Source organism: Stomoxys calcitrans, chromosome 5, assembly GCF_963082655.1.
Source record: "Stomoxys calcitrans chromosome 5, idStoCalc2.1, whole genome shotgun sequence".
Taxonomy (NCBI): domain Eukaryota; kingdom Metazoa; phylum Arthropoda; class Insecta; order Diptera; family Muscidae; genus Stomoxys; species Stomoxys calcitrans.
Genome location: NC_081556.1, coordinates 70,781,906 through 70,797,077, shown reverse-complemented (window position 1 = coordinate 70,797,077; position 15,172 = coordinate 70,781,906). Strand labels below are relative to the sequence as shown.

The 15,172-nt window shown below is 38.7% G+C and overlaps 1 protein-coding gene across 4 annotated transcripts in view; it reads left to right on the top strand.

Moving 5' to 3' along the window:
* The window catches only part of LOC106089124 (nuclear pore membrane glycoprotein 210), a 363,893-nt gene that overhangs the window by 236,251 nt on the left and 112,470 nt on the right, over nucleotides 1-15,172 (top strand). For all 4 annotated transcript variants that reach the window (XR_001221554.2, XR_001221552.2, XR_001221555.2 and 1 more), the window contains exon 23: nucleotides 207-257. Coding sequence is in view for 1 of the 4 variants with exons in the window: in XM_013254900.2 (XP_013110354.2) it covers nucleotides 207-257 (51 nt within the window). In the remaining 3 variants the exon portion in view is untranslated. The remainder of the gene's footprint in view (nucleotides 1-206; nucleotides 258-15,172) is intronic.

The following is a 15,172-nucleotide window of genomic DNA, read 5'->3' as shown; positions in this document are numbered from 1 at the left end:
TCTTTATTCGTTCGACCGCAGTCGTGATTTCAACAGATCGACGGACATGGCTATGAGGTACCAAATCAATATTTCGATGTGCTACCTATGGTAGTGGGTGAAAAAGTACGAGGTTTCAGTTATACTTGTCAATGTCATTATATTCTTTTATTTTTTAAATCGTTTCAACTTATACTTCTACTCTCTATTTTTTTATTCCATTTCAGTCTATTTGTATTTGAATCCTTCAAGTGGCACTACTAAAATTAACCCAGACGGTAAGTAGAGTTTAATTAGCAATTTCCCCACAAGATCTAAACTTTATTTTTTGAACTGAGAAAAGAAAGAAACAAAAAGCAAGGCAATCTTTGCTTTCTTTTTTAACGAAACTACTTCGCCGACTTTACCTACTCATATAAAATGAAAGTGGGAATAATCACAACTCAAAACTGTTGTAATATTTTTGGCTAGATTTTAAAAGTTTGGTTTCCGTTTCCCTTTTACATTTGGTTGTGTTCATAGCAACCACGTTAGATTGTTGGTATAAGTTTTTCATTTTTGGTAGTTTCCTTATTCGCATCGCTTAAAACACGTTCACAGAAAACGATTGTGGGGCACAGTGATTGCATATTGCTAATTATACAAAAAATTATTTGAAATTTATTTTCTATAATGATTTAAATGGAAAACAATTAAGCATTTCCAACTTAGATTTTCTTTTTCGAGGTAACTTTGTTTTTCTTTAAGTATTTAGAGCGTACAACAAGCCGATTACTGGCTTAGGTGTATGTCCATAGTTGCATGGGGCGGATTTATATCCACACCCTCTTTTCAACCTAACCTAATGCTTTAAACCACCAGGTAGTATAGTTGGTAGCCAACTCGGATTACCAGTCTGGGGTCGTGGGTTCGATTCCACCCAGAGGCCAGGTCTATGGTTTCTGTGATATCACAATTGACCAAAAATAGTAATACGTGAGTCTGTATAGAAATTAGATATTGTAACGCATATGTGGTAATTTTGGGTGTATATTGTTATTAAAAAGCGCAGAAAATAATTTAGCAGATGTTTTGTTTGCAGTTATTCAAAGTCATTGAAAAATTACCTATTATCACGCTTGTAAATACATTCACCTGGGAGTCTACCTTGGAACTGAGATGTGTTCCGACTGCCTGATTATAATACTATCCTGCGGGCAGAGCTCACGGAATGCGTGAGTGACGTCGAGTGTGAACAACTTTACGGACAGTAAACTGGGCATCAGGGCAATAACAACCAGGTCACGAACAATCTTGGAGTGTGACAAGGAAATTAATGCCTTCTCTGAGGGTGACACAATCCGCATCGTTTGGTGCGGAAGATGGAAGATACGGCAAGAGGATATTTCGTTTACCAGACCCCCCTCATTCAATGGCAATAATCACCCCTCATCCAATGGTCCAATCACCCATAAATCAGGTGGAATTATCTTCATAGATGTTCCGAAACTTCTATCTGCTCTGCTGGAAGCTATTCCACCCCATCTCGCACCGCAATATGTCATGTCTGGGCGCATGGGAGACATCAAAAAGCCATAGTCAAATGTAACCCAATTCCGATTACGTTGGCGCAGCATTCAGCAACATAGTCAGTAGAACTAAACTCTCAAATCATGTCTAAGCCAGAGTATGTCCAAAAGTGCACCACTCCATGCACTGAAACGGACCTGTGATTTATACATTTCGAGTCCAGATTTTGCTTCAAACGCTACATGGACCAACAGCAAACGGAATAGCCACTCCGGATTGTGCCTCAAGTCGAACAAAGCTCAAAATACGAATACTTAGTTGTAAGTTCGATATTTACGAAATCATTAAGCCACACTTTCTTGCTGATAAACGACGCCTTTATCAAAATTAAGCGTTATTTTGTAGAAATGAATCCATTACATGGTGCAAAAAATTATCATAGCAATAGTTTTCTTACAGTAAAAAAAAAAAATATATATATATATATATCCAATGCTTTCAAAGTCACACTGCAACACAAAGCAAACCGAAAATTTCACTTAGGATATGTCAATGCATTTCTTATGGCAACGAAAATTTCGTTTGAGGTGCTTACCGCCCATTGGTTATTTACCCGGTGGAATTATGTCCCTATTCGTATTGTTTTTTCATTAGCTACACAATTAAATTTTTTATTATACCCTGCACCATTGGTTGGGGGTATACTATTTTCGTCATTTCGTTTATAATACCTTGATATGGGACCTATATATAACCTATAAACTGGGCTTTTTGCAGGGACGCTACAAAAGTAGATAGCCATATTTTTTGCCGCTCTTTTGACACTTCTCTTCAGTAAGGTTTGCAATTTCTTGGAAAGATGTATAAGCCAACATCGAGTCGAAATTATTAACATTCACTACGGAAATTATGAGGCCTCATGGTTTTCGTCGAAAAATCATCTTCGGCGATAAGGAGCATTTCTGGTTGAATGGCTTCATCAATAAGCAAAATATGCGCTATTGGTCGAACAGCAATCTACACGTACGCCATGAGTCATCATTGCATCCCGAAAAAATTACCGTTTGTCGTGGCTTATGGGCTGGCGGCGTTGTTGGGCCGTACTTCTTCAGTGATGATCAAGACCGGAACGTTACTGTGAATTAGAATCGCTACCGTTCAATGGTAACAGAATATTTTTGGACCCAATTGAATGATATGGACTTGGAGGACATGTGCTTCCAACAGGACGGCCCACAAGCCACACACAATTATTCCCATATTGAGCGATATTTTAAATTGGCATCCTGATGGTACATAGGACTAATATTTTGACTTGATGGATTGAGTTATAATTCCCCTCTAGATGAATTTCTTGTTGTGCCTACAGAAGGTTCCACTTTTTCCCATTCTGTATGAACTCCAAGGCAAAAACATGATAAAATGTCGATGTTGTCATTGTTGAAATGCTTCTACCTTGTCGATTGTGCAATGTTCTAATAGCACAGATGCATTACGATAATGACACGTATCTAATTTCATATATTTTAAGCTTTTTTAATGCTTAGGTGCCAGGGGGCTTACAGCTCTACAAATCCTATAATTTACTAATTAGACTATTTAAGCTATTTAAGAGAACTAATAAAACTGCCTAATGCTTTGCTGTTATGCTGTGAACATAGGGGCGTTAAGGAAATATCCGGCATTAAAATCCCTCATTCGAACTACTATGCAAAGCCGCCGATGCTAATGGAAAAGTGCCTGTATTGATGTTTGTGCGTGGGCAAAGTTGGTGTTGCTGAAACAACACCAAACAAATCGTGGCTCCATTAGTACATACCACCAACAACCACCAATAGCAAGCCATCAAGTTAATACCCATAACGTATACGACCAGCAACGTGTGTACGTTTGGGGTCACAGAAAAATTTTTATTTATGACTCGAGTTCAATGCTTCTTCTCTGCTTTTCATCCTCCCACAATTATCAACTTGCTTCGTCCTCATCGGTGTAGCGCCGCTCCCTTCCACAAGGTTAAAAAGAGCAAACAACACTGAGTAACATCAATTTAACGCGATAATAAACAAAAAAAAAAAATGAAGCTTCTACTGAAAGGAAAGGAAAACGAAAATCCCAAAACTTTTCTACAAACTAATTTATAAGAACACGCGTGTCTGTTACAAGAGCAAGTAAAAATCACCGCATATATATTCGCAAAATTGAAAATTCCATTTAAACTATATATGAACTTTTGAAAGAAGATTTAACAAACAACAAATTCAGCTGGAAAATAAATTAAGGCCACTTGGATAAAGAGTTACTTAAAATGAATGTAGCGAATATACCCTAGCTGTCATAAAATTTCAATGGTTTTAAAAAACTTTGTATGAGAGGAAAATTCTTAACCCTTTATGTATAGTCTTCAAACATATCCATCAAAGCCCAGTTGTCCAGCTAATAACCAGGTGGCACCGTCATCTAGTTCAGTAGCTAACTTTAAAAGCTAAATTTTGTCTCTGAAGTTCCTAATTACGCAAAATTTTAAGATATGTTGTTTTTTTTATGTATACCACATTAAAAAAAAAAATGTTTAAGTGATTTCTACAATTTTGTATACCCTCCGCCATAGGATGGGGGTATACTAATTTCGTCATTCTGTTTGTAACACCTCGAAATATGCGTCTGAGACCCCATAAAGTATATATATTCTTGGTCGTCATGTCATTTTAAGTCGATCTAGCCATGTACGTCCGTCTGTCTGTCGAAAGCACGCTAACTTTCGAAGGAGTAAAGCTAGGCGCTTGAAATTTTGCACAAATACTTTTTATTAGTGTAGGTCAGTTGGGATTGTAAATGGGTCAAATCGGTCCATGTTTTGATATAGCTGCCGGTCCATGTTTTGATATAAACCGATCATGGGTATTGACTTCTTGAGCCTCTGGAGGGCGTAATTCTCGTCCGATTTGACTGAAATTTTGCACGTAGTGTTTTGGTATAACTTCCAACAGCTGTGTGTAGTATGATTGAAATCGGTTGATAAACTGATATAACTGCCATATAAACCGATCTCGGGGGCGCAATTGTCACCCGATTTGGCAGAAATATTGTACAACGGCTTTTCTCATGACCTTCAACATACGTGTCTAATATGGTCTGAATCGATCAATAGCTTGACACAGCTCCCATATACACCTATCTCCCGATTTTGCTTCTTGAGCCCCTACAAGGCGCAATTCTTATCCGAATGAACTGAAATATTACACAATGACTTCTACAATATTCAGCATTCATTTATGGTCTGAATCGGACTATAACTTGTTTAAATTTAATTTTATTGAGAAGTTTATAGCTGTGCGGTTATGCTTATTGCGTTATTCCATCATTAACAAAGTGATGTCGGTATGCTAGAGGATGCGTAGAAGACTACCAAACATAAGGTAATGAGTTCAAATCTCCTCGTCGACCACTGACAAAAGTAACAACATTTTTTAATAAGGACTAGTGATGAAGAAAAACCCGAGAGCAAGCAGATAAATAAAAAAATATTATCAAACATTGATAAATGTCAAAAGAAATCAATTACGGAACCAGTTTGTTGGAATTAGCAGAAGTACTAGTTCCAGGGTCAACTGGTTACTCTAATGACAAATTCACCAGTTGAAATGAATGTTAACAAAAGTGGAACTAGTGGCCTGGACTACTGGAAGGCCTGCACAAAACCATTCATTGGTAACTGTTTTTGCTGATTTCGTGAACGCTGATCCACATGATGTATTTCAAGACCACTGAAGTGCGAGACACTGAAAATAGGGTAAAACGAACAAGTTGATGCCGAGTAGATAATTTTTGAAAAAAAACCAACATTCAGTGATTGGGAGTACTTTGATCTCGAATTCATCGCCGCTACAGTGAGATATGAGAAATTTCTCGCAGTACACTGAGTCATATGAAAGCGTCTCGCTGTCATTTTCAAAAGATGAACTGATCGCACAACAAAAAAATTGGTTCAAATATGTGACTAATCTGAACGTAGCTTTTGGCTATTTATTGTAGTAAACAGTATTAGTTTTGAACAATTCGATGTTGGTAGATCGCCGTCTTTTGAACGAGTGCCAACTTAAAAACAAACAAACGATCAGGACGGGGAAGGTGGCTTAGTTACTCGCTAGGTGTCAATGACATCGACGTAAATGGTACGTTCGCGCACGAATGTAAATATACATTAGGGATCGATCAACTATACGATTTGAACTTAACTGTGATAATGGTACACAATACACGTCATCGAAATTAACAAGCAAACGCTATTGAACATATGACAACAAATCCACTTCATTCAGCTTTAAATGGACGTTCAGCTGTTTCGTTCGAACCTTCAAGCCAGCTTTTAACAAGATATTTAAAGAACAACCATATTATGAACACGGCTTATACAAGTGCTTGGAAACATACAGATCAACGCCAAACACATATACAATTAAATCGCCAGCGGAACTATTTTATGGCCGTCGGCCAAATACAATTTTAACGACCATGTTTACTATCAAGTTCGAGGGATTATAGCTGTTATATAACATTCATCCGATTTAACCTATTAAGACTGTAGAAGGCACAATTTTTGTCCGGCACGAAGTGCTTTTTCTGCTGTTTTTAGATGGTAAAACGTTGAAAATAGCCTTAAGAAAAGAGTTGAAAATGCCGTCTTATCTTTTAATTTTAGGGGCATATATTGGGTTGCCTAAAAAGTAATTGCGGATTTTTCATATAGTCGATGTTGACAATTTTTTTCACAGCTTGTGACTCTGTAATTGCATTCTTTCTTCTGTCAGTTATCAGCTGTTACTTTTAGCTTGCTTTAGAAAAAAAGTGTAAAAAATGTATATTTGATTAAAGTTCATTCTAAGTTTTATTAAAAATGCATTTACTTTCTTTTAAAAAACCGCAATTACTTTTTGGGCAACCCAATAGAATAAAAGTTTTTCGAATTTTCTATAATTTGATAATGTTTTTGTTTTTGCGCTACTCTTCATTTTGGTGGTTTCATTTTACTGTTGGATTTCCCTTTCCTCCATTTAGAATAGCAAGCAATGTGAAAACCTTTTTAAAAAGTTAAGGCATGTGTGGTGTGCTATAAATGCAATGGACAGGCTATGGAGATCGCGATTTCGAAGCTGGCCAAAGCTATATCATCCGTATGCTAAGCCCTCTAAAAGATTGCTTGTTTCCAACTACTCACTAATTAGTGAGCTGTGCAATGATGATAGCGGATACAAAAGTTAAAAATTTTTTATTGAGTATCAGCAGACAAGGTTAGGTTAGGTTAGGTTGAAAAGAGGGTGCAGATATTAATCCGACCCTTGCCATTATGGACATTCACCTAAGTCAGTAATCGGCTTGTTGTGCGCTCTAAAAAACTATAAGGTAAACTCTTACAAGTAAAAGCGTGCTAAGTTCGGCCGGGCCGAATCTTATATACCCTCCACCATGGATCGCATTTGTCGAGTTCTTTTCCCGGCATCTCTTCTTAGGCAAAACTGGATATAAGAAAAGATTTGCTCTGCTATATCAAGATATAGTCCGGTTTGGACCACAATTAAATTATATGTTGGAGATCTGTGTAAAATGTCGGTCAATTCAATAAGAATTGCGCCCTTTGGGGGCTCAAGAAGTAAAATAGAGAGATCGATTTATATGGGAGCTGTATCGGGCTATAGACCGATTCAGACCATAATAAACACGTATGTTGATGGTCATGGGAGAATCCGTCGTACAAAATTTCAGGCAAATCGGATAATAATTGCGACCTTTAGAGGCTCAAGAAGTCAAGATCCCAAATTGGCTTTAATGGCAGCTATATCGGGTTATGAACCGATTTGAACCTTATTTGATACAGTTGTTAAAAGTAAGAATAAAATACGTCATGCGAAATTTCATTCCAATCGGATAAGAATTGCGCACTCTAGAGGCTCAAGAAGTCAAGACCAGAGATCGGTTTATATGGCAGCTATATCAGGTTATGAACCGATTTGAACCATACTTGGCACAGTTGTTGGATATCATAACAGAACACGTCGTGCAAAATTTCATTCCAATCGGATAAAAATTGCGCACTCTAGAGGCACAAGAAGTCAAGACCCAAGATCGGTTTATATGGCAGCTATATCAAAACATGGACCGATATGGCCCATTTACAATACCAACCGACCTACACTAATAAGAAGTACCGACCTACACTAAAATTTCAAGCGGCTAGCTTTACTCCTTCGGAAGATACCGTGCTTTCGGCAGATAGACAGACGGACGGACGGACAGACGGGCGGACATGGCTAGATCGACATAAAATGTCGCGACGATCAAGAATACATATACTTTGTGGGGTCTCAGGCGAATATTTCGAGTAGTTACAAACAGACGAAATTGACGAAATTAGTATACCCCCCCATCCTATGGTGGAGCGTATAAAAAGAAAATTTAAGTTATTTATTCCGTGCTACTTACAAAATCCTTAATTGTTTTCAATACCACTCCCCTAAGTTCGTTCATGTCTGATATTGTGTCTCCACCTAAGTACCGGTATCTGTTGGACGCGAAAGCCGGGCAATGATAAAGTAAATGCTCCAACTTCTCATCATCTTCCCCACATGCCCTACACCTGCTATCACTTGCCGCACCGACTTTACATAAGTGGGCTCATAGTCCTATGTGTCCCGTTCCTTCTTGCTTCCTTTCAGTAATAGCCTCGTCTTGTCACGATCTGGATCCCCACATTGGATTTTCGCCGTTCTACCGACCGCTTCGCTGTTTTACAATGTTGCATGCGCATTCGTCGCCCACGCCCTTTACTCGGGCTGCTACGACCCCAAAAGGCTTCGGGTTAACCAAGTTTATTGACGGCAGTACTCTGGCCTTCACCGTCAAATCATCAGCCCTTTTTTCCCCTTACTCCGTTATGGCCTGGTACCCAAACGATGCGGATTTTGCCATCCACAGAGAAGTCTCCTTATACTGCAAGACTGTTCGTGACCTTACCGTCCTGGTTGTTATTGCCCTTATGGCAATTTTACTGTCGGTAAAGATGTTCACACTCGACGTCCTCGCGTTGGCTTCACACCACTTTAAGCATACCGTGATCGCCTGGATCTCCACCTGCATGACCGTATTATGGTCCAGTAGTCTAAAACAGATCTTAGTCCCTGAGTTCTCAATGTAAACCCCCAGGCCCACTCTGTCCTCTAGCTTTGATCCATCCGTGTATCATGATCTTCCAGATGGCAATACTAGGGTTCCGTCAATCCAAGACTGTGCCGATGGCAGCAGTGCGTCGCACTCGACTTCAAGGTTCATCTAAGGTATCCGATCGGAAACCTTCCTTCCAGGTTTCCTATCGTCGCCTCGACAATACCGCGATGGTATGAGCTGCTCCCATCCTCAATCCATTCTTCCATCGCCTTAAGTCTCATAGCCGCAGTGGCCGCCTCACACTTAATCTGTATGTAAATTGGTCGAATATCTAGAATAGTCTCCAGTGCCCTAGTGGGCGTGGTCCTCATCGCTCCGCCTATGCTAATAAAACATGTTCTCTGAACCTGTTGTATGGTCCTTATGTTGCACTTTTTCTCCATAGCTGTCCACCAAACTACTAAGGCGTAAATAAGTATTGGTCTTATCACGCTCCTGTAGAGACAGTGTACTATCCTAGGATTCAGGCCCCATTTCGAGCCTACGGCCCGTCTACATAGTGCCCAACATCTGTGAGCCTTCTCAGTACGCTTGACACTTCCAGTTAGGTTTCCTGTCCAAGATCACACCTAAGTATTTGACCTTGTCAGATCTCGAAAACGTCTTATTGAGGAAACGTGGTGCGTAAAATTGGCCCACCTTCGTCTTCCTCGTGAACAGGCATATTTCAGTCTTCTCTGGGTTAACATTAAGAACTCTGGATCTTGCCCAGTCATATGCCATATGCAAGACCCTTTCGGCCCTTCTGCATAGCTCGTTCGGATCCTTACCCCTTAGAAGTATTATAACATCGTCTGCTAACATCGTTTGAAATTTGTGTTTTCTTGAACTCTATCTATAATCACTTTTGATATAGGGTTTAACAAGTTTGGCTTCACCCGACTTTAGCCCTTCTATACTTGTCCCCTTCTTTGTATTATATTTGTTTTCTATTTTTTAGAGCACCGCTGTTCGAAGGCAGTTGCAGCCGTAGCTAAGGCAGCGCTTGGCTTGATTTGATTCAGCGTCAACTTTCAAAAAGTGATAAGCCAAAAAAGTGGGTAGAAGAAAGTATTCCTTTTAATATTTTATAGCGACTTTAGTTCTTTTCCTTCGAACTTAATAAGAAAACTATGAAATTTGCCTCTTTGTGTTGCATGCAACTAAAGGTGGTGGGTGCTGACTGAGCCAACCAAATCGAAAACTTTCTGCTCGGAGTTTATTCGCGATAACAAAAACACACCTTCAACAAAAACTCAACGAGGGTAATTTGGTCCTTTGGCAGTGTTTCTGAATTATCAAACTTGAAATAAGAGCAGTGGCATTAACGAAGCGCCTTTTTTGGAACAAAGTTTCATTTGGCGCCCTTTCTTCTATTATTCTTATACGAGTATACATTTAAAAGTGCGTGCGTAGTTACAAGATATTGATGTTATGGAATGTAATCATTTCGAACAGAAAATGTTTCAGTTGTATAAAAATAAAAAGTGGAGTGGGGAATCTGAGACATCATTTGCAGCCAAATGATATGTAGACAAATTTTTTTTTTAACATTTATTGGGGTGTTTATATATTATACTTGCCGTAAGTATATGGTTTTTTTGCATATATGGAAACGCATTTTCTTCGGTGCCAACAACCAAAAGATGATCGAAATTCGTTTTCCATAAAGGATATTTTCCACAAATAAACTCCTTTTTTGTGAAAAATGATGGGTCTTTGTAACGAAAAGTATATGTGACAAATAAACATATATTTGCCCAAATAATGCCTTTCATTCTCGATAAATATAGTCTTTATTTGGGGTTTCAACTGCAAGTAAGTAAAAATATTCTTTTATACCCACCACCGAAGGATGGTGGGGGTATATTAATTTTGTCATTCCGTTTGCAACACATCGAAATATCCATATCCGACCCTATAAAATATGTATACAGTCCTGTTTTTATTTCCTCGAAAGCTTCCGAATACAAATCGTAATAAATTCGTACTATGCATAGGTTAGTCCTCCGGTTTTCGTGCGATTTTCATTTCGTTTACATTACACTTAGTTGGCAAGACATAATCGATGTATCGGAAATGAGTCTATTGTGTTGCCTTATTACATACGCCATACGTATATTTGTATGAAATACTTTTTATCTGCTTTGGAAGAATTTAGAAGTACAAAATTTTTATACTGCATTAACAATAATTGATTGTTTTTATTTGGTTTTGGAATCGTATGATGTTAAAATGCAAAGCTAAACCCCTATTTTTCCACACCACCGTTTGTTACTCTAACGTGCACAGTTCGGTGCACGCTCATTTTTGGCAGCTGTTAAAAATGCCAAGAACACACAGCCGCAGACCAAAATTTGCTAAATTCAATAGAAAACGTCTTGCAAAGCATTTATATGAATAGAATACCAGCATAATTATGCTGTTAATCTAATAATCGTTCATATTTTTATACCCTACATCACTACTGTGGTACAGGGTATTGTAACTTAGTAAATTAGTTTGTAACACCCATTGATAAGTATACCGATCGACTCAGAATCACTTTCTGATTCGATTTAGGTATGCCCGTCTGTCTGTCCGTCCGTCCATGTTAATTTGTGTACAAACTACTGTTCACAATTTTAATCCGATTGTCTTCAAATTTAGTATGGGCGTGTTTTTTTCGTCCTAGAGACGAAGCCTATTGAAATTAGAAAAAAATCGGTTCAGATTTGGATATAGCTCCCATGTATATGTTCGTCCGATTTGCAGTAATACTGCAATAAAATGGTCATTTGTTCGCCGACTTTCTCGAAATTTGGCAGGAAGGATTTTCTTATGACTCCCGACATTGCAGGTGAATTTCACAGAAATCGGTTCAGATTTGGATATAGCTCCCACATATATGTTCGTCCGATTTGCAGTATTACTGCAATAAAATGGTAATTTGTTTTCCGATTATCTCGAAATTTGGCAGGAAGGATTTTCTATCGACATTACTGGTTATTTTCATGGAAATCGTTTCAGTATTAGTTATAGCTCCCATATATATGTTCGTCAGCTTTTGGGTAATTTGCAATAATGTTGTCATTCGTCAACCGTAGTTATTACAGTTTGAACATATTTTTGTTCGCCGAGGTCAATCAAATATGGTTCAGAATTGGATATAGGTCCCACGTTGTACTTATAGGGTAGGTGTAGGGTATTATACAGTCGGCACCGCCCGACTTTTGCCCTTCTATACTGGTTTACATTTTACTGGCGTATTTAGCAACATTTTGTGAGAGCTGCTATTTTTCCAGTGTTTTGCAAGAATTCGCAAACTATATCAACAGCGAAAGCGTTGAATTTGAAGTGTTGTTAAATACGAGTATGTCAAAATTCTACATAAACAAGTAAGAGCTTGCTAAGTTTGGCCGGTTCGAATCTTATATACCCTCCACCATGGATCGCATTTGTCGAGTTCTTTGCGCGGTATCTCTTTTTAGGCAATGAGTTAGAACTGTTATGCTATTGGAGCTATATCAAGTCCGATTCGGACCATAAATGAATTGAATGCTGAAAATTTTAGAATTCATTCCGTAATATTTCAGTCCATTCGGATACGAATTCCGCCTTGTAGGGGTTTAAGAAGCAAAATCGGGAGATCGGTTTATATGGGAGCTGTATCAAGCTATAGATCGATTTCAGTCAAATCGGACAAGAATTGCGCCCTCTAGAGGCTCAAGAAGTCTAGACCCAGGATCGGTTTATATGGCAGCTATATCAAAACATGGACCGATTTGTCCCATTTACAATTCCAACCGACCAACGCTAATAAAAAGTATTTGTGCAAAATTTCAAGCGCCTAGCTTTATTCCTTCGTCAAGTCAAATCGGACAAGAATTGCGCCCTCTAGAGGCTCAAGAAGTCTAGACCCAGGATCGGTTTATATGGCAGCTATATCAAAACATGGACCGATTTGTCCCATTTACAATTCCAACCGACCAACGCTAATAAAAAGTATTTGTGCAAAATTTCAAGCGCCTAGCTTTATTCCTTCGAAATTTTGCAGACGGACATGTCTAGATCGACTTCAAATGACATGACGATCAAGAATTTATATACTTTATGGAGTCTCAGACGCATATTTCGAAGTGTTACAAACATAATGTCGAAATTAGTATACCCCCATCCTATGGTGGAGGGTATAAAAATGCATATAAATGGAATATTCACCCTTATTCCTTATTGTCGAAGGTGAAATCGACGGCAGTAGTCGAAGTCGAATTTTACATTTCATGATATTCTGTAATTAATTCGCCTTCGATAGTATGATAATACAAAAATATTGTGGTAAATAAAAATATCATATAAAAGTAGATTCCATACTCTTTCGACGATTTTCGATTACCGGAACATAAATTAAACTTGAATTCGAAAAACTTGCAGTTGTGGTTATCGGACAGGCCTGATATTCTTCGTCATAGTAAAAATCTAAGACCATCTAGCCATGTCCGCCCATCCATCTGTTAAAATCGAGCTACAGTCTTTAAAAAATGAGATATTGAGCTGAAACTTTGCACAAATTCTTCATTTGGTCCATAGACAGGTTGAATTCTAAGATGGTTTATATCGGACTATATCTAGATGTAGTCCCCGTATAGACCGAACTCCCGATTTATGGTTTTGGGCCCATAAGTTATCCGATTTCGCTGAAATTTCAGATGCGTGTAGGCGTAGATGTGATATGTGTGTAGGGGCCTCTGCGTTCGAATCGAATATGATCCAGATCGTTCTTTATTTGGATATAGCTGCCATATATACCCATCTCCCGATTAAAGTTCTTGAAACCATAAAACGCGATTTCGCTAAAACTTGGCACAGTGACATCCTTGTCAAGTATGGTCCAGATCGGTCTATATTTGGATATAATTGTCGTATACATATACCAATCTCCCGATTTGAGTTGTAGCCATTAAAGCGTTTTTATTACCTGATTTCGCTGAATTTTGATACAACGAGTTGTATTAGACCCCTATACATCCTGAATATGATGTAGATGGAACGTCATTTGGATATAGCTGCCATATGAACCAATCTCCCGTTTTTTGGTGTTGTTGCAGCAGTGTGCATTCAGGAACTCTGCACGTGCACGTTGGCATCAATCCTTGCTCTGTAAGAATTTAGGCGGCCACATCTGTCGGATCGTATTTGAGCCAGAACTACTCCGGTTTGCCGGGGGAGGTCAATTTCTTCAGGTGCAATGGGGGCGGTCGTTCTTGAAGAACCACATTCACCCGGTAGCTATTCACCAAATTTATACCCACCACCATAGAATGGGGGTATACTTATCTAGTCATTCCGTTTGAAACACCTCGAAATATTCGTCTAAGACCCCATAAAGTATATATATTCTTGATCGTCTCGACGTTCTGAGTCTATCCAGCCATGTCCGTCAGTCCGTCTTTCGAAATCGAGATAGCGGTCAAACGCGTAAAGCTAGCCGCTTGAAATTCTGCACAGATATTTAATATTGATGTAGGTCATCGGGGATTGCAAATGGGCCATATCGGTTCAAATTTAGATATAGCTCCCATATAAACCGATCTCCCGATTGAACTTCTTGAACCCTTAGAAGCCGAAATTTTTTTCCGATGTGGCTGAAATTTTGCCTTTTTTTCCATTATGACGTCCAACAACTGCTCCTAGTACAGTCCAAATCGGTCTATAACCTGATATAGCTCCCATATAACCGATCTCCTGATTTGATTTGGGAGATCTTACAAGCCGCAATTTTCGTCCGATTTAGCTAAAATTGTTGCATATAGTTTACTGTTATGACTTCCAACAACTGTGCCAAGTATGGTCCAAATCAGTCTATAACCTGATATAGTTCCCATATAAATCGATCTCCCGATTTGATTTCTTGAGTCCTTACAAGCCGCAAGTTTTGTCCAATTTGGCTGAAATTTTGCATGCGGTGTTCTGTTACGACTTCCAACAACTGTGCCAAATGCGGTCAGCCTATAACCCGATATAGCTCCCATGTAAACCGGTCTCTCGATTATCCTTGTTCGGCTCCTAGAAGCTTTAACGTTTGCTCGTTTGGCAGAAGTTTGGTATGTAAAGTAAAGTTATGCCATTGTACAAAATTTATTTTGTATATATTTTTAGCGGAATCCATGGTGGTGGGTTCCAAAGATTCCGCCCGGCCGAACTTAGCACGCTTTTACTTGTTTGGTCTAGGATTGTGTTAAACCCTTCGTCGCCCCAGACGATTTTGGTCCAGACCGTATCATGTTTCGATATAGCTGCTTAGGTTTATAAATGATGTATTTTTCACCGAACTTGACGTAATGAGGTTAATATGTATATCCGAGGTGGTGGGTATCCAAGGATCTGTCAGGCCAAACTTAGCGTGTTTTTAAGTGTTAATCTTAAAATAGATTGTGCATATCTAAAAGATGCCAAATTCAAATGAATTTTGTATCATAATGACCACTTTACACTGACACACAGTGGG